The following is a 24,454-nucleotide window of genomic DNA, read 5'->3' as shown; positions in this document are numbered from 1 at the left end:
GAGCCAGTTATGTTGTAGGCTAAGGTCTATTATTTATTGGTGCAATGGGAAGCGGCGGCTCAGCAGGTATAAGATGGATGCAACCTTGAGTGCCTCCATACAGTTAGCTTTAACGAAAACTATACATGACATTTTTTTTTCGTTCGAAATAAAGTTAAAATTGTAAGGGGTTTGATTTAAGAGAAGTCCAGCGTATGTCACCAGAGAGAAGTCTGACATATCACTGGAGGTTTGAGTAACGACGGTTTTACGGGGTCCAAAAAAAAGAAGAAAAAATTCAATGTGCATGAATAATTTGTTCACAATGAACAACATGCATTTAGAAGATAGATGTTAAGTTTCATTTAGTGCTGACTTTAATTTTGGTTTTATTGTTTGGTACATGGTATGTTATAAAACTTGAAACTTTACAACCCATCTGCATTTAACAAAAATATCGTTAGATAGCAATAACACTAGACAGTTCACCCAAAAATGTAAATATTGTCATAATTTATCACCCCCAAGTTGTTCTAAACCTGTATGAGTTTGTTTCTTCTGTTAAACACAAAAGAAGGTTTGGAGCAACTTGAGGGTGAGAAAATGATGACACAATTTTCACTTTGGGGTGAATTATCCCTTTAAATAATTTTAAATGATGCCAGTTAGCACATTAACTTTGGCAGCTCTAAACCAGTAAAACTAAAATAACTAAATACATCTAAACAACAACTAACAATGATAGAGTGAAAATGAAAACTAAACTGTAAACAAACTGAAAATAAATTCGAAATAAAAACTAAACTGAAAACAAATAATAAAACATTCAAAATCTAATTACCAAATATTACATACCTACCTTAGTGAAAAAATAAATGTACCAAAATGTATTTGAAATACATTTATTACAAATACCCTACAATTGTTTTGTTATACTAAACTGATATACTTAAAGTCTGCTAAATTGGAACAACTAATTTTGTACTTGATGTACTTTAGTTATCCAGAAATAGTGCTGAGGTCCAACTAAATATATAGGCTACTAAAGTATATTTGATTGTGCTAGAGTGGAACTATTGCAGGTAAACTTCAAATATCTTGCATTTAAAGAATGATATTAGACAGAGATAATATTATCCTTACTAATAGTGATATTAAAACACATTTTAGGCTTAATATTAAGAAATGTGCATTGTGCAATAAATAAAGAAGTACTCCAAATAAACGTAACTAACTATAATATTTACATCAGTAAGACTCAAGCGATATGTCAGTAAATATATTAATGGATTTGTAGTATACTTAGTATGAAATAAATGTACATAAATACACATTGGTATAGGTTTTTTTTCACTAACCTCAGCCAGATATGCTGTCCAGAATTCATGGCCACGCCACCAACATTTTCAACAACAAGTCACAAAAACAATTTCTGGAGTTCTAATATTTATTTTGTACTGAAACTACACATGAAAAAAGTTAAATTAGCAATCTAGTAAAAATTGTCAGTTTCAGTTACTCTGGTTGGATTTTCACCACTGTCTATCGTCTTACTGCTGTTCTGAGTTTAGCTGATCGAGCTCTTGGGTTCTCCTGCACCTCTTCCTCACATGGCTTTATCACTTTCTTCAGACTGACCCAATGTGCGCTCTCTCGCCCCCTCTCCCCTTCTTCATTCTCTTCCTCCTCCTCCTCCTCGTGCTCCTCTCTCTCCAATCCATGCTGGGCTTTGGCTCGCTGGCGAATGCTGCGGCGTGGTGGAGCAGCCAGGTCCTCTCCACGAAGAAAACGCTTGGTCAGCCGGTCCTCCAAGGAATGGAAGGTGAGAACACAGAGTCGCCCCTTGGGACGGAGCAGAGTTTGCGCCACATGCAGGCCGGCGTGCAACTCATTGAGCTCGTTGTTTACAAATATCCGTAAGGCCTGGAAGGTTTTGGTGGCAACGTGTGAAGGCCGCTGCAGGCGGTCACGCCGGGCATACATCGCACTGGCTGGAAATGCTCCTAAAATAAGAGAGGCAGTTGGTTAAGTTAGTTAAGTTAGTTATTTAGTAAGTTATAGTTATTTAGTTAACAGAGTGTCTTGCAATGTTCCTTTAAAGAATCCCAAAATGTTATTGTTTACTTGCATTACTCTTTTGTTTTATTTTTCTCAGGTATTGCTCCAACTAAAAGATATTGATTCACATACATTTTACAATTTGTTGTCTATTTAGTTCAAATATCTGTCAGAGCAGTGTTTCTACACCTTTTTGTCTTACATATCTCCTTGCCACATCAAAAATGCTCAAGTACCCCTTCATCAACCCCAAACTCATTTTATAAATTATCAGTTAGATCAGATGTTCTTCACTTTGGTCCAACCTTGATCAAACTCAACTGCCTGTAACTTTCTAGTAATGGACCCTTTTCACATTACCGGGGTTCTCAGAAGCAGAATTCATCATCGTTCGGTGCGACAGCAAATATCCTTTTTGTATTTCGCTCCAATAGCAAAAGAAAGCTCTGTGACAGAGTTTCCACGACTTTCCAAAAGAGGGAGAAAATATAAAGAGGCTGAGGTCAGAAGAGAGAAAGATATAAAATTTGTCGCCACTCCCTCAGCCGTTGTATTAGAAACACCCTCGCACCAGTGTTAATTCGTTTTTTTGTCATTTACTGACAAGGTAATATAACATATAGAGTTATAAATGTGTAGGCTATTCATGTAAAAAAAAAAAAAAAAAAAAAAAAAAAAAAGGAAATATATAAAACTTTACTAGTGCCATAACGTATGCCATTAGGGACCAAGGGAGGTGATAGGAAGGCATAGGCGTAAACCAGGATAATCCAAAGAGATATAAAAAATTGGGGTACAAATTTCAAGTCTGTGAATATGAATAAAGAAAAAAAATAGATTTTTTTTTTTTTTTTACAAATGCTTTACTCAGCGCACACTTTTTCTAACAAAGAACAAAGTAAATTTGATTTAAAAAGCACAAACGCAACCTCAGCTTAACTCACTGACCCCCTTCTCCCCCAAAGGCTGAGAAGGTCTGGCTTAAAGGGTTAGTTCACCCAAAATTTTTAATTACCCCATGATTTACTCACCCTGAAGCCATCTTAGGTGTATATGACATACTTCTTTTAGACGAATACAATCGGAGTTATATTAAAAAATGTCCTGAATTGTAACTGGACTAAACCAACTCTGTATCCAGATAGCGTGAGAAAAAACACTGATCTCTTGCTTAAGGCAGAACTAGACATTTATGGTAACAGAAAATATACAGATACAGATAACTGATACTGAATATACAATTATTAAATAATCGATTGAAATGTTTTCTTAAACAATACATTTGGTACAAAATACAAAAACACTTGGTAATTTCCAGATATTTAAATACACGACCCTGGAAGTGCCCACCCCTTTGGAAAATCCGTGATCTAACCCGGAAGTAAACGCTAGCGTCAGAGCCATGGCAGCTGACAAGGGAGGTATAAAAGGTAACTGTTATAGTAAAAAAACAAACGTGTAATGTCTTTATTTCATGAAAACTGAAAACCAAATTGGTAAATGAAGCGTGTTGTGATATCCGTTGATATGTGCACTCCGAACATACACAGCAACACCTTCATTCATCCGTTAATGTACTCTTACCAAAACAATATAACGAATGACAAAAACAATTAAACCTCTTGAAATATACACTGCATTATTGTCCGGGTGTAGAAACAACTATAACAAAAAAATTTTACCTTGCGCTCATGTATTTCTATTACACGGATCAGGTGACGATATCATAACTGCATCTCATCGTCACAACTAAATTTAGATTTTTTATGTTGATAAGTGTGGAAACGCATCATCACAGTCTGTGAAAAGGGTGAACTTAATTAGCTTGTTCATGTGTGTTTGATTCACTGTATAAAGTGATAATTGACTTAAAGTGAGGAAAACCGTTGCCTCAAAATTATTAAGTAAATAAACTTCATGCGTAATTGAACAAATTAAGCTATGTGGAATTGTCAAGTTCACATAACTTAATTTTATCAATTAAGCATGGATTATTAATCATTCTAAGGCAACGGGTTTCATCACTTTTTTAAGTTGTCAACTGTGCTGTACACTTTAAGAACATATAAACAAAGAGACAAACACACTGAAAGATGAACACAGCTGGGGACACACAGGGGCTTATTCCAGATCAGTATGTGTGATGACAGTGGTTTTGAAAATAAACAGGCTGTTCTACAAAGCTCCCAAAGCTCATGGAGAGATCCATGCTGTATATTGTGCTGAGATAAATTTGCTCAGTCTGAGCAAGGGGAGGTGACGTTGTTCCCTGAACTGACAACATGCAGAGCTTTAAGTTGCAGATAGAAAGGACAGATTCAACCTCGCCCTTCATGGCTTCAGATAAACATATTTCCCTAATTTTTTTTAGTAGTTTACCAAACAAATTAATTTCTGTCATCATTTATTCACATTCATTTCACCTTTTTCAGTTGAACATCAAGATATTTTGAAAATTGTACTTTCAAAAATGAGACTTTTGAAGAAACGGCATACAAATACAGGTTTGCAACAAAGAAAATGTTGACAGAATTTTGGGGTGAACTTGAACTATCCCTTTAAAGGGCATATGTATGCAAAAAAAAAGAGAGAAAAGGTATATATAAAAAATACATAGAAAAATCTGAAATTATGCAGAAGAAAAAGTTTGTTACACACAGCAGTTTTTTCACCTTGCCCTTCAGAGCTTCAATATGAAACATTTTGTTAAAAAAAAAAGTTAACGATTTATACAATTATTTCAGGTAAAATGTACCCACTTATGTTTGTGCCATATAGCTTCACGCTGACGAATGAGTGGAGGACATGGAAAGACGCAACCAAAGAAAAAGAGAGGTGTTGCATCTCTCAAGTCTTGCACTTCTGAGCTTGGAGGAGCGAGACACTGGCCAATCAATAAGATCACATGCCTCCCCCCCTCCCCCTCTCCCCCTCCTTAATTTTAAAATCCAGTCATAAGGGAGCGAGTGAGGAAGAGGAAAATGAAAAGAAATAAAAAATGAGCAGAGAATAAATAGATGTATAGACAGAAAGACAGGCCTGGAAACAGCCAGCTAAAAAAAACAAAAACAAATAAAATCAAGATCAGGTTTAGTAGGCAGTAAACATTAATCATAAAATAAAATGTGTATTGCAGCAATGTAAAAAACAAAAAATAATCAAATCTCAATAGCCTAACAGATACAAAGTGAATAAATACACCAATCAGTGTGTTCCTGTTATCTCAATGGGTGCTCTCCTCACATTCCAAGCAGCAATCGCTATTGATTCTACATAATTGGCCATGAATGCTGATGGGTGTGACAATGTGAAGAGCCTCTGCCTAATTGCCTCTACATTTAAAATGTACTTACTTTATTTAAAACAATGTTTACACAGAAGCCTAATGGGCTGTACATTGTAAACAGGCAAAGGCCACATCAATCCCCCCGCCCCCTCCCTACTATTAAACTTCATTTAAAGATAACTTTAAAACATTAAATCATTTAAACAAATTTTAACCATGGAAACATTTTAATAATTCCCTTAATAGGTCATATTTATATTATACTAAACACTGGCTATTAGAAAGTCAAGTCAAATGTAGTGAAAATGAACTTCATTTAAATGGAAATGTAATTGGTTGTCAGTCTTTTATGAGAGTGCAGGGTATAGAGGGTAACACCCAGCTGCTCATGGTTCTGATAATTGGCAGCATGTCTTTATTTGGATCAAACTGATTACTGCATGACATCCTTCTGTAATGAAGGAAGGGGAAAAAATATCTCTCTTGAATGAGGCTCTGCACAAGCACATTTCAGCTTGAATAGAGGGCTTATTCTTTGTCTGAGTGTGAATTGAATTACGGATTTCCTTTTGTAATTCCTCTCTATTAATCACTAGCTTGAGTTGCTTTAAGGAATGAACAAGGGGCAGAACTATCATTCTGAAATTCAAGGCTGTGTTATTCCAAACATAATTTGACTGATTGAACAAAGAATAAAAACAGAGGCAAATGCTTAAAAGACAGCATTTAGCGCATTGTTCTGATTTTCCAGTCATAAGCAGAAAACATTTTAATTTAACTTGTATGTACAGTATATAATGTATACACACTGCCCGGCCCCAAGAAAAAGTTGCGCTTTGGATTTAAATATGCAAATACTTAAGAGTCTATGATTGGATCATTATTGCAGTGATTATTATGTTTCTAGCATGTTATATGTTTGGCAACAGTTCTTCTAACCCTAATTGATGGATTGTGTAGCTTTTCATTTCTTAAACAACCATGTAGGAAGACACATCATGCCATATTCCAGGATAACAATCAGTATATTTACATAGACAACAATATTCCGATATTAAGCCGATTAAGACAATACTCTGATTAAGAAACTACCATGTAAACAGGGATTTCTGATTACCTTAATCTGGCTAAAGTCATACTCGAAGTAAACAAAAATCGAATTAAGACTTGTGGAGTATTCCTATTTTCGTCGCATTATCGAAGTGCATTATATACATGTACACAACTTCATCACATTATTAAAGTCGTGAGGGAGTTTTCGCCGCATTTTGCGACAGGACACACACGTCATTACGTCATGGTGGTCGTGATGACGTCATGGTGGTCAACCATTTGATGGCAAACAAGATGGCTTCAGAATTTGTATCCGCCCTAGTCTATTTGCACGTATAGCATGACAAATAATTAACTACATTTGAAGCTTTCGTAAAATGAAAAATGGAAATGTTTCATATATGATACCATAACGAAGACGAACTGTGTGTTGATATGGAGGGAAAGTTGGACGGCGTGGCATGGTGACATAATGACGTGCCATTAATCAATCTATGTTCTATAACATGCAAAACGGGAACATGAAAGGAATATTCTTAAAGCAACTCATGTAAACACCTTAATCAGAATATTGTCTTATTCAGAATAAGGTCAATAATTAGATTACTGCTATCCATGTAAACATAGTAAAAGTCTTTGGGATGTTCTGGAGTAGACTTCACAGAGTGCTCGACTCTTGCATTGTCTATACAAGATCTTGACCAAAAATGTATCTTCCTCTTAATGGAAATAAAATCACAACATTTATTTCGATCAAGAGGTGCATACATTTTTGGTCAAGATCTTGTATTGACAATGTAAGAGTAGAGCACTCTGTGAATATTTTTTTCAGTTTAATGCGTTAAAAATATTGAAGCATCCGTTTTTTCTGTCATCCTTTACCTAGCGTTACATTATATGATTACGCTCTTATTCATTCACACCAAAGTCCTTAACGCTTCACCCCTGCAGATCTGTAAGTCTTGTTTCAGTACAACAGAGATTCAGAGCGAGTGAACTACCATGATGTGTAGGCCTGATCCTGTTAAAAATGTATGTCCAAATGTCATCAAACTCCTAAAGATGAATTGATTAAAACGTGCCTCACATTTGACTCATCCACCGCTTCTCACTTGAGAAAAGGAACAGAAAAATAACATAGGTCATGTGAACACATGGATCTAGCCAAGACACACTTAGCATTTAAATGTTAGGTTGTACACCCAAGCACTCGACTGATTTTCTATGAGCCATGTCCGAAAATGGCGTGAGATGGAGTTGTGACTCAGTAAATGGTTTATTCCTCATTTTTCATGGCACACAGATATGGCTAAAGGGTGAATATGTTTGTTGAAAAGACTAAATCCTGCATATGCTATGACAACACACCGATGACTCATTTCCAGCAAATGTGTCTCACGGACACTAACATATTTCTCCTTGTTCACCTCTGGGAAAGAAAAGAGCAATAAGTGAAAGAGAGAGACATAACTGAAATTAAAGCCTTCCATCTTCTTGCTTACCCCGAAGAGTTAACTAAAATTTGCACAACATTTCCTAATCTATGCTGATCACATCATGTTTCCAGTAAGAACGGAGATGAAGGGTCTTATATTTTTCTGTAGTGCCAATTTACACTGCTTTTTTGACAGCTCAGGAAGGGCCATTACAAGTGCCTTGTTCCTGGGTGAGGCTGGCAGTAGCTGTTATGCACAAGACTTTCAAAGAGTAATGCTTCCTTATTACCTAGTAAATCGCCCTCTATATAAGCAACAGGCTGCATAGGGACACAGAACCTCATGAATGTTATTTAAGGCTGAAAGGGCAGCACTGCTATTGGCTGCTAGGGAACTCTCTAGAGATAATGGTTTGATTTTGTTAACTGTCCAGAAAAATGACTGTTATTGTAAAGTTATCAAGAAGAAGAAGATCACAATTATTACATATAGCTGCAAGCAGAAATGAACGGGGTTCGAGCGTTTTAAGACCTTTATGACAGCTAGGGTTTATGTCGATATGTAGGGCTGACACCATAAAATATGCATGAAAAAGAATATGCTAAAAAACACGGAGAAAAGAAGGGCTTAAATAATTATACTTGATACTAGGGCTGGGCGATATATATCGCATGACATTGGGACGTATCGCCTGCGATAATTAATGCGATATGGCTCAGCTTGTCAGTGAACTACGGCTCTGTGTTGTAAATGCCGCTCCATCTGAAAGCAGGTGATGGCGATTTACTACTAATCAAGGAACCGGCTTTACTGACGAGATGCGCATAACAATGTCATGCGATATATCGCCCAGCCCTACTTGATACACACATGCACACACTTTTTGTTGTAGATACAGATATTTGAAATAAATGATGGGTAACAAAATGTTTACTGCAAATTTCCTCTGTATAACACCATTTTCAGGTTTCACAGTAATAATAATGTGCCACAATCGTTTGTACTGTTCTCAGTACAAATGAAGTGATAAACTCTGACAAAATGTGATTGCATTATAATAGTGATTTTATAATGTCTAAATATGAATGCAAAAGCAAAACATGTGAAAAGAACTATATTAGTGAATAGAATGAAAAAATTACGATTATAACCAGCAGATGGCAGAAGATGACCACTAATGGGCTCACTTTCATTTTGAAAATGTTTGTTTCCAACAGTACACACACAGACACACACAGACACACACAGACACACACACACACAAATATGTTTTCAATGTTATTGGGATATATTGTGAAATTATCTTTTAATGGTCTATATACATTTCACATATTTCTTTGTAAACTTATTATGTAAACCTATGTTACCAGTGCATCATAATAAAAAATGGTTTTAAGCATTTATTTATCAGTCAATCCTATAAACCAGGGTTTCTCAAACTCAGTCCTGGAGGGCCACTGTCCTGCACAGTTTAGCTCCAACCCTGATCAAACACACCTGAGCAAGCTAATCAATGTCTTCAGGATCACTAGAAACTCACAGCTAGGTGTGCTTGATCAGGGTTGGAGCTAAACTGTGCAGGACAGTGGCCCTCCAGGACCGAGTTTGAGAAACCCTGCTATAAACTGACAGAAAGATTAGATTTAAAAAAAAATTGTATCCTGTCGGTCCTCGTGGACAAAAGTAGTATTACAGCCTTCATCTTTGATAGTTGTCATCTTCATCAGTTGATAGTTTAGGCCATACAAGACATACCTTTATATATATATATTTATATATATTTATTTATATATATATACACACACACATATATAAATAAATATGAATATGAATATAAATATAATGTCTGCTAAATGGTTTAATAGATCAAAATTCTTTTGATAACTTTTTGCCATGAGGGTCTCTAGATGATGCATGTCAACGAGGAGATTTTTCAAATAATCTCAAATATTTAACGAATTATTTGATTGACCGCAGTGGTTCTAGAGGCAAAGTCGTTCAGAATGAGGAGATTTAATATTTGATATGAATATTGTGTGTATGTGTGATATGTTATAAACTGTATATATGTGATGCGTAATATATAGGGTCTAAAATTTGATAGCGCCACCCGGTGGCCGTTTCTTTCAAACTTCGCACAGACCTATAGGACCATGACAAAGAGCAGCTTGGACAAAGACACTGCATGCCAATTCTCAAGTCAATCGGACAACGCAGCACATTCATTTAAAGGAGCCGTATGTAAGATTGTGGCCAAAACTGGTACTGCAATCACTTTCAAATTACTGTAGAGCGGTGTATCCCCTCCCCCTCCCCCCTGACTCAAGGTTGCCAGATAGGCTGAAGGATCCAGCAGGAACGTAGGCTGCTACGTAGCTGTGGTAACTAGAGCAGAGCTGGCAACCCCGATGCCGAAACACTACTGACTTCGTGATTGGTAGATAGGTGGAGGGTGGCGCTTCAGGCCAAAACAAGATGACAACATCAACATCAGTTGAGGGCTGCAACTTCACTTTTTAAATGACAATATCCTGGCCGGACTACTGTTGTCAGTGATATAAGTATTTGAAATGAACATGATTTCTTAATGTCTAGTGACATATCAGGGCCATTTTATGATTAATTGAAATACATTTCTTACATACAGCTCCTTTAAAATATACAGTGAGGTCCAAAAGTCAAGTGGATTCTTTTTTATATCAAACTAAATTATCAGTGTAACAATGTGAGTGAAAAGTTGAATTGAAAAAAATAACACACATTTCATAATTGTGGTTCTATGGAAGAACACATGGTCAGTGTCACAATCCTAAAACATGGCGTTTATATCCAGGTTTAAATTACTTTTTGAATCCCAGATCTTCAATGTGTTCTCAGATTTTTGAACCGAAGTGTATTTGTCCCTATGACAGAAACTAGTTAGTTATCTTCCATTACTTATTTGTGGCAAACAGTGCAGCCAATTGTTTTTGTTGTTTACAGTTTCTTGCAACACATCGAGGCGCATCGTGATATTGTTCCTTGTATTTTCATCTTGCAGTCTCAATGCCAGAAATATGTCTGAAATTGAATGAGACACTAAATCTCAAGTTAATCAAAGACAACAATTGACTGCTTTGAATAAAAAGATTCCGCTAAATACTAATTGAATAGCTAAATGCTAAGCTACACCAGGAAGCATTATCCACATTCTGAGGAGGTAGCAGTCCTCAAAAGATACTACAGGGTTTGTTCAGCCAAATATGAAAATTCTGTGATCATTTACTCCCCCTTATGTCATTCCAAAGTTAACACAAATGAAAATATTTAGTGCAATCTTTTTTTTTTGTCCATACAAAGAATGTCAGTGGGGTCTAATTTTGAGGTCTAAACACTGAGACATTTTTCAAAATGCATTTTTTGTGTGTGTGTGTTCCACAGAAAACAGAAAGTCCTACAGATTTGGAATCAATCGAGTTTGAGTAAATTATTACATATATTTCATTTTAGGATAAACTATTCCTTTAGGTTGAAATAAAACTAGATTTTGTGTAAAATAGCCAGTAAACAAACAAATGAATAAGCAAAGAGAAAAAAATATCCTGTTTTACAAAAGTAGCATCATGGGGAGCGAACTCCAGCTAACACAAATATAAACATTAAGGGCTGCCTTAATTCAAAAACTGTGATGTAGGCCTCAGAAAACTCGGGAGAAAACAAAAGATCAATTTTCATCAGTGCTCCAACAAGTCTGCTTCTCAACAAGTGATCAATAGTGGGCTGATTAGTGTCTCTTACAGTGATATTAAAGCATGACCAGCAGCTTAGACAACTGTTTAACCATGCTGTCAAAACCTGTGAGCTGCTACAAATGAGTCTGAATGTTTTATGGTAAAGCTGGATAGATGGCTTCAAGGTGTATGAAAGGGGTTGGTGTGGCTTTCTGGGGTCAGTGAGGGTGCGAGTTACTGGCTCTAAGCCAGTTTTGTGCTGATGCTCATTATGATTCAAAGTGGTCTGATATGTAGAAAGCTGATCTGAGCATTGGGATTGAGGGACCCTTTCCTTAGGGAATCTGGATAATCTTCTGTCACGCCAGCTGGGTTCATACTGATGAGAATATTACACTGCCGTGACCTCGACTCTTCTCTAATGTGTTTCACTAAATAGAGCGGATTCCCCATTTTAACATGGAATAAACCCTTCCAACCAGTAACTAATGTAGACTGAAAAAAAAAAATTGTCTAGGATTTACTTTGAAACAATTTTCACTTAGAAATTGCTAGTGAATTTCACAAATAATTACTAAGAAACAACAAATAACAATTAAAGTAAAGAAAAGTAGCAAGGCTAAAATGGTATTTTATTTGTTTTATTTTGTTTCTTTTGTTACAGTGTAAAAAGCAAAGAAAGAAATTATGCTAAAGAAAGGAAACGTGTTAATCAAAAGGACTGTGACTGGTGACTATTACGATACACCGTAACCAAGGTGGAGACAGGTTCTGGAACTCGCCTCCAAAAGCAAGGGCAGAGAGGTATTGTGGTGCTTTGGTTGCTCACGTAAGGAAACAGAGCTCATAACAGGGAGAACTCCCATGATGCCCATTGTTATGGTGTCTAAACCCCTCCCTTTCCTCCATCATCAGCACTGATAAATACACACGTATACAAATGCACACATATCATCCCACCTCCTGGTCCATCAATTGCTTCCCTTGGCAACGGTAATGCCGGCAGCCCACCGCTGACCCCCAGGGACCCTCGGGAGTCAGAAGCTTCCAGATTGATTGGAATAAACATTGTTGTTGACTCGCTCTACTCTTCAAAGAAGATCAAACAACTGCCCTTAGTCACACCTGTTCTCCCGGCATGACGCATGTGCTTGCCTCGTGCTACCGTCATCTTCTGAAGTGACTATCTATCTCATCGCCAGCGTCGGGCTATGGAAACAGCGCCGGCAAAAAAAAAAGCAGACGATAAATATAATATCAAAAAGCATCGAGCTGCCGCAATGTGGTGCGTGTGACGCGTGCGTTTGGAGAAGTGTGTTGGTGGGGGTGCAGTGAAGGGCACGAAAAGGGAGGGAGTGAGTGTGAGAAACAAATCAAAGGGTACAAGGAGGGGGGAGTCTGGGGGAGGAGAGGATGGGAGTACGAGTCTAAATACGAATTAAGGAAAGGGGCTAAAAAACGCATTGAACCTCACCTGCAGGTTTTCCCTACTGCTCCCTAAATCGCTTCGTTTTTTATTAATAAGAGCCTTGTCAATCACAAGGCATGTGTTGCTGATGGATACTCAGACAGTGAGAAACAGGCAGCTGAGTGGGGGGGAAGGAGAACGGCAGAGATTTCGGATTAGAAAATGCCATCTTTTCTCCCCTTCTCTTTTTCCAGGACAAATAGGTCCCATAGGGAGAGTTTGCATTAATATCGCTCTCTCTCCAAGCCTCCCTCTAGTGTAGGGAATTAATGAGGGGGGGTACCTGCTACGATGCTGGCCAGTTGCAGGGTCCGGCCGATGGGGTAGACGCTGCGTGCCTGTGCGATGGCCGCCGCAATTTTCCTGGTGTGCCGCTCCTCCCCATACGCGGCCAATACGGACGCAAGCGCCTGTTGATCTAAGGCGTTGACCACGTCAGCAGCGCAGGGCATGTCGGGGTACCTACGCACAAAGAGGAGCCCAATTAAGCAGCTTGACGTCACAAGTTCCTGGCTGACAGAAGCCAAGCCTGACAGCTCTAAGACACCAGTGAAAACCCCTCCCACCCTTCCCACTCTGGGAGATGTGGGCTTGAGATCTATAAAAAGAGAGAGAGCGTGTGTGTACATGAGAGAGAACAGGAGGGAGAAGCGGTTAGCGACAAATATAAAAATATCAAATCATGATCTGAATTATGCATTCGCTTTTGCTTTCTTTAGGAAAATATGTGTGCACACTCGGGGAAGAACAAAGAAACCAGGGTAAATGAGACATAGTTACACACCTACATAACCACATATATCAGTTTACTAATACGAATAAAACTTAATATTTCATCTAGTCAGTTTCAGTCAGCAGCTGTTCAGCATACTTGCACATATTACACATTGTACTGTGATTCATATACTCACAGTAATTCATATAGTCCCTAAACATCTTGACTCAGATGTTCAAGTCATCATATTTGCACTTATGTAATTATTTCCTGAGATTTGGGTTTGATACTTTGGATTCTGAATGACACATCTCTTTGTCTCTGTACTGATTGTGAGGGAAACAAAGAAAGACTGAGCTCTTAGGTACACAAAAACAAAATTGTGTAAAATTGACTTTCAATCAATTTTCACCCAGAAATTGATCTGACAAGTAACACAATGAATTTAAATGTGGAAATTCTGATATAGTATTTTCTTATAAAGCATACTCAAATAAATCTTAGTTTTATTTACAACTTCAAAATATATATATTTTTTTTTGTTGTGTACTCTCACTGACACTGGAAAGTGAGCATGGGCAAAAGCAGTTTCAGTCATTAGTCACTTGGAGTCAACTTTATCCATAAAAGGCATGCAACAGACCGAGAGATGCATGATGAACTTTTTATCATAACCTTTCTTTTGGAATCAACGTCGTTCCGGATCTCACATTATCCTTGAATGTTTTAGTTTGTCATTCATGTGGGCACAACTAAAAGCACAGAATGAGTAACTCAAACCGGGAGACATGCTGATTAATGCAAGGTATGCTATGTTCTTCTTGAAGGCCAGCTAGATTCGTCTGACAGCGTCATGCTGTCGTAAAGTTTAATTCTCACGTAAATAATGTGTATTCAGATACCATGGGCAGGACCTGGAATGACCTGCACTATTTCTTGCCCTTTCTCTTTTTCCTTTGGGTGTCTCTCTTTTTTCAACCATTTCATCTCGCCCCCAGAAAAAAAAGTTCAGAGTCAGTTACAGTGGGTGGGATTTCCACCTCATTATCACAGTAAAAACTTTGACAAAACTTCCTAATAAGAGAGGAAGGTTTCTCACTCTTCTTCAAATCAGAGGGAAACAGGTTTGCATGTGAGGTGTAATAGATGCTGTCGATGATAAAACAACTCTAGGGCTGTGTCTGAAATCGCCCCCAATATCCTTAAATAGGGCACTATTTGAGGGGACAGCAATTTGTAGTGGTGTCCAAAACCATAGTGAATGTTATCGAGTGCACTCATTCAATCCAACAATGCACCGCAATAACGAGTGTACAACCGATGTACGCTAAGCGACTAGAGAATACCCATAATGCACCGTGTGAGAGTCGCAAGCTGGATGAATTCCCACGTCTGACTAGAAGATGGCGCCTGCAGCTGAATCATCCATCAAAAGACTCCTTGACATGAACTGCATGTGTCAGATAAGGAAGACATCCAAAAACGTGTATTCTGTTGGTGGTGCTCCAGAGACAGGGATATGAAACACAACTCTTTTTTTATTAAAGGGAAGGTTTTATTAAAGATAGCAGATCAAACTGTTGGCATGTGGTTCCCAAGTCTAAATAGTGCCATACCACAGATTATAATACAAGAGTATTATTTGTTTAAAAATAATTGGCAAGTCTATAGTTGTATAGACTTGCCAATTATTCTGCGTAACACATGAGAATGAACCTCATTTGTTCTTGTGTTGGTGAGTTGATGAATGTTTATTAATAAAAGCTAAATTTAATCTGTTCATCAGTGATCGAGTCTTTTCAGAAAATTTGGACTAAACCACTCAATTCATATGTTCATTAGTTTACAATCTTTTTATGAACTTTTTAAAGCGTCAAATTGGTAGTTGCGTAGCGGTCAATGAAGGGACAGAAATCTCTCCGATTTCATCAAAAAGTTTTGTGTTCCGAAGATGAACGAAAGTCTTACGAGTTTGGAATGACGAGGGTGAGTAATTAATGACAAAATGTTCATTTTTGGGTGAACTATCCCTTTAATAATTGTTAAACTAAAATTGCTCACGTGTATTGGATTAAGGGTATAATAAGTATATAAATAGTATATAAATCACAAAACAATTATAAATAATCATTACTGAAAGCCAGACGATTTTTTTCTTTAAAATCTTTTAGTGATCTTTAGAGAAACTAGGGGAGTGACTATTGCATCAGAAATGTGTCACTTTGCTCACAGCTGATCTAATTTTGGTTTGAGATCTTTTACCCAGGTCATAACCTGCCTCGGAGCAGGTTAGACATTGAGTGTAAGTTACTATGGTGATGAACAACAAGCCACTTTCATGGAGCCATTTTCACCAAACTAAACAGAAACATATCTGGCTAGCCACCTAAATTGGCTTCATTTAAATGCCCCAGGATTGAAGATGTCCAAAGAAATACCTGATCTTTGGGGGTACTTCTCGCTACCTAAATTAGTTCTGTTCATTCACCTACAATCTTAAAGCTAACATTCCATGTGTTCCACAAAGCTCAGTCTCTGAATCACCAGGCTCTGCAGTGCTTAGTCATCTTTTCATTATATTAAGCTGTTATTAGGTTATGCCTTACACCTGTTCAGAATCAGTTTTGAATAGCTATAATAGAGAAGCATGGAGACTCTGTAGATGTAATCAATAAGCGTGTGAGCCAAGAATAATAACTCTGACCATCAGTGTATATCGAGAGTGAATCAGGCATTACTAATAGCATAAATGATTCTTGAAACAACAGTGACAATGAGTCCTTATAAAGAAGTAAGCCAAGGTAGTAGTCGAACCTGTCTCTGTCCATCCTCATATCTAGCGGTCCATCCTTGCTGAGGGAGAAGCCCCTTTCTGCTGAATCCATCTGCATGGAAGAGCAACCAGCATCCAGAAGAGCAGCATCCACACCTCCTGGACCCAATCCCAAAGTTGGGAGCAGGTTATTCAGCTCACTGAACCTTCCAAGTACTGGCTTCACCTGGCCCCTTAACAGAAGTAGAAAGTATAAGATGAAGACGACAAGGAGTCACAACTGTGCTTTTCATACGCTCTTATGCATATATATGTATATATGTATATATGTATAAATGTGTATGTATTAATACATTTTACTCCAGTCTTCAGTGTCTGTCACATGATCCTTCAGAAATCATTCTAATATCATTCTAATTTGGTGCTCAACAAACATTTCTTATTTTTAGCAATGTTGAAAACAGCTATGCTGCTTTATATATATATTGAAAGTTCAGCATTTATTTTTAAATAGAAATCTTTTGTAACATTATAAAGGCCTTTGCTGTCAATTTTGTCAATTTAATGCATCCCAAATTTTTGAAAGGTAGTGTATTTTTTTTCTTTCTTGAGGTCTAGTTATAAAGTTACTCAAGGTTTCCAACACAAGAACAGTCATAATTTAGTTCTCCATGATCATTTTTCACTCTCTCTCTGTCTGCTAAACATTCTGATTTCTTTAATTATTTCTAAAATTTCTAAAATTTCTTTAATGATTGCTTAAGTACCTTCAAGACTTACAGTGTGAAGTGTTCACTTCATGTGAAATGAGTAACAGTGCTTATGGGTTGTGTTTGCTGTCAGATCTGACATAATTTGTGGTGCTGCATCTTTCAGTAACATTGTTTGCAAAGCCTGCATTCATTGTGACACTGATATGTGCCTCAAAAACTGTTAAGGTCAGACTAACATGGGGCCTGATCAGAGGCATTGTTAAAAATAAACATAAGCCATTCATTTATAATGCTGGAAGCCAGAAACAACAAAACCTTTGGTGAACTTTCTCCATATCTGACTCTTATCATTAGTTACAAAATAGAAAAACAGCTTCTGGTGTTTAGAATAACAATATCTGTTCTGATTCCTCTTCATAACTTCACATTGTGCCAAACTGTTGAATACCAACTCAGTGGCGTACCGCAAATGCTTGAGTGTGTGATGGATTTTTTAATGAATTGTAACTAACATTTGGGGTTTTTTTGCAGGAACAACATTCATAAGCTTTTGAATTTTAGATGTATGTTTCCCCTTTGGTGAAAACTGTAAAAATAACAAATATGGGAAATTAAACTAGACAGATGTCTAAACTTGAAACCTTGATATTGAAGTAACAAGAGGGCTTGTCTATGAAGAACCAATCAAATTGTAGGGAAATTATGTAATGTATCATGTCATTTTCGCCATACCCCTATTCTATAAAAACTGTTGTATTCGTGTTTACTGGTGGGATTCTCTCTGAAATTTGTCTGAGATCCTCCGGCCTTCTTCTTCTTGGGGGAGATTGTCCGAGAACTGCTCTGGAAACTCTCCCGGCCGTGATTAAAGCATTTAAAGGACATTTGCTGAAGTCTGTCTGTGTATTATTGCTGCGCAGCAATTCAGTTAGGGACGCAAACTAGTTAGGGGAGCAAGTTAGTTAGGGGAACAAGTTAGAGTATAGGATTAGACCACTCAGCCGACGTTGATGTGTAGACGCGTTAGAGTATAGGATTAGCTCCCAGCCGACGTCGACTGTAGACGCACTAGGGTATAGGATTAGACTAGAAAAATCTACCACAAGTGATTAGTATTGGAGATAAACCATGGGTCTTACACCATGTCTAAACCACGGCGCAACAGCAGAAATAAAACGAGGCATCGATTTACTGTCGGGAATTTGCCGTGCCGCTTTCTGTCACGCCGTATCCACTGTAGACAGCATCACTGATTTTAATGGGTTCTATTTGCTTTTATCGAGTGTTCTGTTCGTGTCTGGTGTTGATATATGGTAACTGAAACTAAAACTATTACATTTTTTTTTTTAAATAACTGAAATAAATCTACGAAGAACAATTTACACTAATCAAACATTAGATTAAAATATTTGAAAAATTAAAATGTTGCCTTGGCAACTAACTGAAATTAAAAAAAGTTGAAGTTGAAGTACTAAAAATTACTAAACTAAACAACAACAAAAAAATAAAGCTAAATAGAAATATTTAAAAAATAAAATGTAATAAAAATGACAAAAGAACAAAATTACTGAAAGTAAAATTAAAATGACAACTAAAAAGAAGTAAAAGCTAATGAATGATAATAATACTAATAACAAATACTAATAATAAATACTAAACGCTAATAACCCAGATATGGTGTATGGTACAAATTTTGCAACTTTGCAGCAAACAAAACTTTGAAAAAATTTAATTAAAAAATGTTTTAAAAAAAAACACGTTATCATATATTACTGAACATACAAAATTCAAAGTATATTCTTTTAGGATTCTGACTTACAAAGGCAACCAATATTAAACAGAAATGTTGTATGATTCCTATAATTTTCTACGTATAAATTCTTAAATGTTATAATTTTGTCTTCATTACATACCTGATAGATATAATTAATATATGCCGCTATTTGTTTTAACATTTTATAATGGGCAAATTTCATGAAACAAAACCGATCAGAAGTGATATCCATCATATATTTTTGTATATTTTCTTATGCGTAAACATTATGAGTAAAATGTGAATTCATTTTCATTTTTCTAATTTAAAGTTGTATAGGACCGCAATATAATGTTATAATCTTCTTTGTACATGGTAATTTCTGCTTTTATATATAGTTTCCACACAGAAACGAGATTCACATTTTACAGAGCTGAATAAACTGTGGCAGGTGTTCTGCCTCTGTAAGGCTGGTTACCTAGGCACTAAGTTCTTAGTGGGTGTCCAAAGACTACTGCAGCTCATAAGCTGTACAGGGAGGGAAAGAGAGATAGACCAAATAATATGTGTCCCACAGGGAAGGTAACAAAATATCATTTATTTATCACCTTAGAGACCAGAAGATGAGAGTTGAGAGAAAGCACTGTCGCAGCTTAAACTTGAAAAACAGTAAAAAAAAACTTTAAATTGAAAAACAGACACACACACAAACCAATGAAAATACAAGGTAACGTGTACAAAAACGCATGCATGCGAAGGCTACACAATTACTGTGACCATCGACGCACGCATTTGTAGGGGAGTATGAATGTTAGAGCATGTGCGCGTGACGTTTCATTTGACTTGAAGTGGAGGTGTTGGTTTGACGTGAGTATTGACGATGCCTCTTTAATCCTCAGTCATTCAGATGGAATCGTGGGCGGGTTTTTTTTTCACTATTGCTTTAATTCACTTTCTTTGCTTTATCTGAAGGGACTTCACAGTTATGAGTAACACAGGCACAGTCTCGTCTCAGACCACACACACACGCACACGCACACACATAGCTACAAATAAATGAATACAGTTTAAAAAGATCAAGATGAAGCTGAAACCTAACACATAAGCATTCAGGCATCATCTCAGTCCCTCCTGACTCTCTTTCTCCCTGCATCTCCTCCTGAGTTCCTTCCCCAGCACCGAAGAGCCATCCATTTTTCATGTGACCTTTAGACAGCCTGTGTGCAGAGAACAGCCCAGGTAGGCAACTATAAATCAGACAGCAGAGAAGCAAATGAGATAGAGAACACTAGGGGTCCCATGCAGAGGCAGAGGTGGTTAATTTGACCGCGTTGGCTTTGCAGTCATGCTAAACACGCGGATTCCCCTCCCTGACTCATACTAAAATCTCTACAGATGAACAAAAAAAGTGCGGAGGAAGGGGGAGAAAAATCACCTCCTCCACCTCAGAGGTCATCAAAGGTCTTCTTAACCCACTCATGCGGCCGGCTGAAGGCTTTACCCATAGGACTCTGGGGTGCCTGCGTCCACACACCCACGGCCAGCTGAAAGATCAAGGGTGAGGGAGCTGCTCAGCTCTCGCCCCCGCTGCAAGGGCTTCCCTCAGTTCTCTGTGAAGGGGCTTTCTATCTCTTTCTCGCTCTCGCTCCTTCCCTCCTCCTCGTTAGCTCAGTACCTTCATTAATTTGCTGGAAAATCTATAGTGAGGCATTCTCTTGCCCACCCACACAAACACATAGACTCCGCTAGAGCGGTAAGACCCCGTCCTCCCTCCCGGTCCATGGATCGGTGAGTTCGGAGGGAGAAAGAGAGAGGTTGTGACAGACAGAACGCTGCCTCTGCTGTTGCTTCCCGTGTCAATACGCAGTCAATTTAGGGCCTCACAGGAGCCAGACTTCACTGCAGTCGTTTTTCATTGTTAAGTGGTCTTCCTAATATGTAGATGAAGTTCAGGCGTCTATATTGGTACCAAAGCAGATTTACCACATCGAACAACAGCCTGAAACCACAGGCAATATGATCCTGAGCATTAAGTACAACCATTCTGAGTGGCCACTCAAGCTAATTAGGCTTCGGCACAGCAAGATTGTGATGTGAAATATACAAAACGGTTCTCAGATATTAATTTTGAGCAACAAAATTTATTGTCTGAATACATAGACCAGTAGCAGTGCTTCTGCAAGCAAGATTTTCATTACAGAATTTTCACAATATACTCAAGATTTCCACTGTTGTATCTTGAGAGGGCTTATGCATGTTCGGTTTGGGTTTGATGAAAGATTCTTATTTCTTATTAAAGATCACAATATTTTGTGGACTATTATACTTTATTTGCTGCTGCCATGTACACTGTACTTTATTAGACGCTTTATAATTACTCTATACAATATCTACTTTTCAAAAGCAAAAAAAAAAAAAAGGTAAAGTCGATAAACAATATTTCATTTTTGTTGTTCATTTCACTTGCAGAGTGAAAATGCAACAACATGGCTTGACACTGCCTGATCAATAACTGAGCAAAAACGCTGATTAAATTGAGTCCCTCGGCCCCTTCTCTATCCCCCATCTTCAAATGCCAACCTTTTCCCTACGCTACACAACTAAATCCAACAGCAAGAAAAGTTACATATCTTGACAAAATGGAACAAAACAAAATATCTTACAAAAATTACTATACAACTCAAACATAATCACACAAAGTGCAATAAATAAAGGCAAAATAATAATGCCACATAACATGACACAGAACAACTGATGCAAGGTAATCTATGAGTTAATCCTAATCAGATAACACTACAAAACTGGGCAGCATCATTTTTGATCATCTTGATTTAGAGCGTTTAAATTGTTTGTTAATATATATATATATTTGTATATATATTATATATATATATTTGTTCATACCCCCTCCAGAGTCTGCAAGAAGTTCATCATGTACTGCCCTGATGAAACATATTTACTTGATATTCACACTTATTCCATATAAAATAATAGAATTTTCACAAATGATTTTGTTTTAAAGTTTACATGCTTTTTGTCTCCTCAAGCATCACTGTTTGAAATGTAAATATCTGTTATGTAGCTTCTTCAGGGCAAATTTTTTTTATATGCATGTTTTTAAATATTGGTTAAATATCGGACATTGGAATTGATAACCACTGGAATTAATAACCTTGATAACAGATTGTTGTGAGACAGACTGCATTGGCCGGTGTTGTTAATGACACATCAGCAGGAATGATGTCAAACGTTATTGAATGAAATGACAGATAAATGATCTGATGTGTTGACAACTGGAGAGCCCGTTTTCTCTCTCTCTCTCTCTCTCTCTCTCTCTCTCTCTCTCTCACACACACACACTTATGTCACTTGTCAGCATGTCAATGGCTCGAGTGAACAATCACCTATCAGCCATCTCCCAGATCACCAGCATTCCAGTCACCATGAGTTTTTCTACTTTTTATGAAAACAGAAATAACACATTTGAAAATGCAATTTTTGACCACAAATTATTACAAATCCTTTTAAATTATTTCATCAAATATAGTGCAATAGGGAAGTACAACAGGCTAAAGTTTCATATTTGGGCCTTGCTTCCATATAAACAGCTGATGGTGCAAAGGAGAGAAACTTTGCCGAACTGAAGGAGATATATCTTTGTGCATGACAATATGACAATAATGCCTAGCAACCTAGCCTGAGTGGGAGGTGCAATCTCAGAGTGTCATTAGGTGTGGAAGAGCCAAACGCTTCTTGGTGGATGATTTGTCAAGTACTGCACGAGAATAAGGTTCAAACCTAATGGGTGACAAACCACAGGTGCTGAAGATGGGGAAAACCCACCCTATACTAGGTTTGAAAGAATCATTTTCAACATATAGTTATAAAAAGTTGGCAGAGTTAAAGTCTTATGCATTGACAGCATTGTGAACCCCTTCACTGAGGTAAAGTCATTATAACGCAGAACCCCATTCTAGCTGTAAAATCTGATTAGATGATCCATGTTTGAAGTCATGGTAATATGACCAATATGCACACATCAGTCGAGTTTAAAATGATTGTGGGACGTTGTTATAAAACATGAAAACTATCTACATTACTCATTGGAAGCACTGTTTATTGATTGTTTAATTGCTTATTAAAAGGTGAGGCAAATCATTTTTATTAGGTGAAGCAAACCATAATGTGTTTCTTCAGTTTTTCTGCTTCATTGCACTTGTGCCATAAAACAGTTTAGGCATCAGAGACCGTAAATCACAGAGCCCACTTTTTTCTGAAAAAAATGTGACATGTATCTAGAGACCTCTTAAGTCCATGTATCTAAAGTCATCAAAATATATGATCATATATTGTTTCACAGATATAAGGGAGTTTCTTCAACTTGAGGCAATTTTATATCACAGGGGCTGACTATTATTACAACTAACAGATTTTACTAAAAGAAAAGACAACTTTTTTATTTTTGTAACATAAAGATCATATTAAACTATCTTGGAAACTCTGTACTGTGCTGTCATATTTCAAAACCCTTATATATAGATTTATACTTTTATATTTGCCCTAAACCATGATTTTTAATCAATACAAATATGAATTACAACATACAAGATACAGTATAACTTAGCTAAATATATCGTGTCATGTAATCGCTCAATCAGTCTTTCAACCATGGAAAGACAATAAAACAGCTTGTAAACAATGTCACGTAACATTACATTTACCTCAGAAATGCCATTCCATGTCCATAGCTTGATAATTAGCTAGAAAAAAAAGAAAAATTCTAGCAAGGGACATTTTACTAAAAATATGCACTATATTAATGAATACACTAAATGAATCAATATCGAATCTAACTGAATCTACAACGGAATTTAATCGAAAGCTTGTAAATTGAAACTGAATTGAAGTTCACAAGGTCAGAAATGCCCATAATTGAATAGTTGAATCGATATGAAACACAATAGCTAACTGTCCTACATCTTTTTGGTGACACTTTATTTCACTTTAGACATTCTACCAATTATCTTTGCATCTACATGTCAACTACCATTCATTAGAGTATTAGTAGACAGTCTGCTTAATATCTGCTAACACTTTATTTTGATGCTACATTACTCATAGACTTGAAGTTACTTTGCGAATACTTTACATCAACTAATTCTACTAATCCTAACCTTAACCTAACAGTCAACTTATACTGTAATGAGAGTTAGTTGACATAAAGTTGTAAAGTTACTTATAGTTAGTAAAATGTCTAAGTCCAAACTTGTTAAACAGACAACAGGTCAATTATAGTATTTTTCTCTACTTGTGCTTGGATTGCTGCTTACAGCCATATTTAATAAATGTAATTATTTAATGAACATTAAGTGTCTTTTATCAAATTACAGTACCATTTTTTTACAAAAGCACATTCATTACCCCTGCCTACATACAGTAATCCTCTCTCTTTCTCTCTGTCTTCTGTTATTCAGCACTCTTACTCCCGTCTCTTTTGCCTCCTAAAGCAC

At 37.0% G+C, this 24,454-nt stretch overlaps 1 protein-coding gene across 2 annotated transcripts in view; it reads right to left on the bottom strand.

Annotated features, from left to right (window-relative positions):
- Positions 1-336: 336 nt before the first annotated feature.
- Positions 337-24,454, bottom strand: part of mettl15 (methyltransferase 15, mitochondrial 12S rRNA N4-cytidine) — a 75,514-nt gene continuing 51,396 nt past the window's right edge. For both annotated transcript variants that reach the window (XM_084406042.1, XM_084406043.1), the window contains exons 4-6: positions 16,520-16,711; positions 13,274-13,452; positions 337-1,982 (exon numbers count right to left, since the gene is read on the bottom strand). In XM_084406042.1, coding sequence (XP_084262168.1) covers positions 1,522-1,982; positions 13,274-13,452; positions 16,520-16,711 — 832 coding nt within the window. In that variant the 3' untranslated portion in view covers positions 337-1,521. The remainder of the gene's footprint in view (positions 1,983-13,273; positions 13,453-16,519; positions 16,712-24,454) is intronic.

Source organism: Rutilus rutilus, assembly GCF_951802725.1.
Source record: "Rutilus rutilus genome assembly, chromosome: 3".
NCBI classification, from domain to species: domain Eukaryota; kingdom Metazoa; phylum Chordata; class Actinopteri; order Cypriniformes; family Leuciscidae; genus Rutilus; species Rutilus rutilus.
The sequence above is the reverse complement of the archived record's forward strand: the minus strand, read 5'-3'. Positions and strand labels throughout refer to the sequence as shown.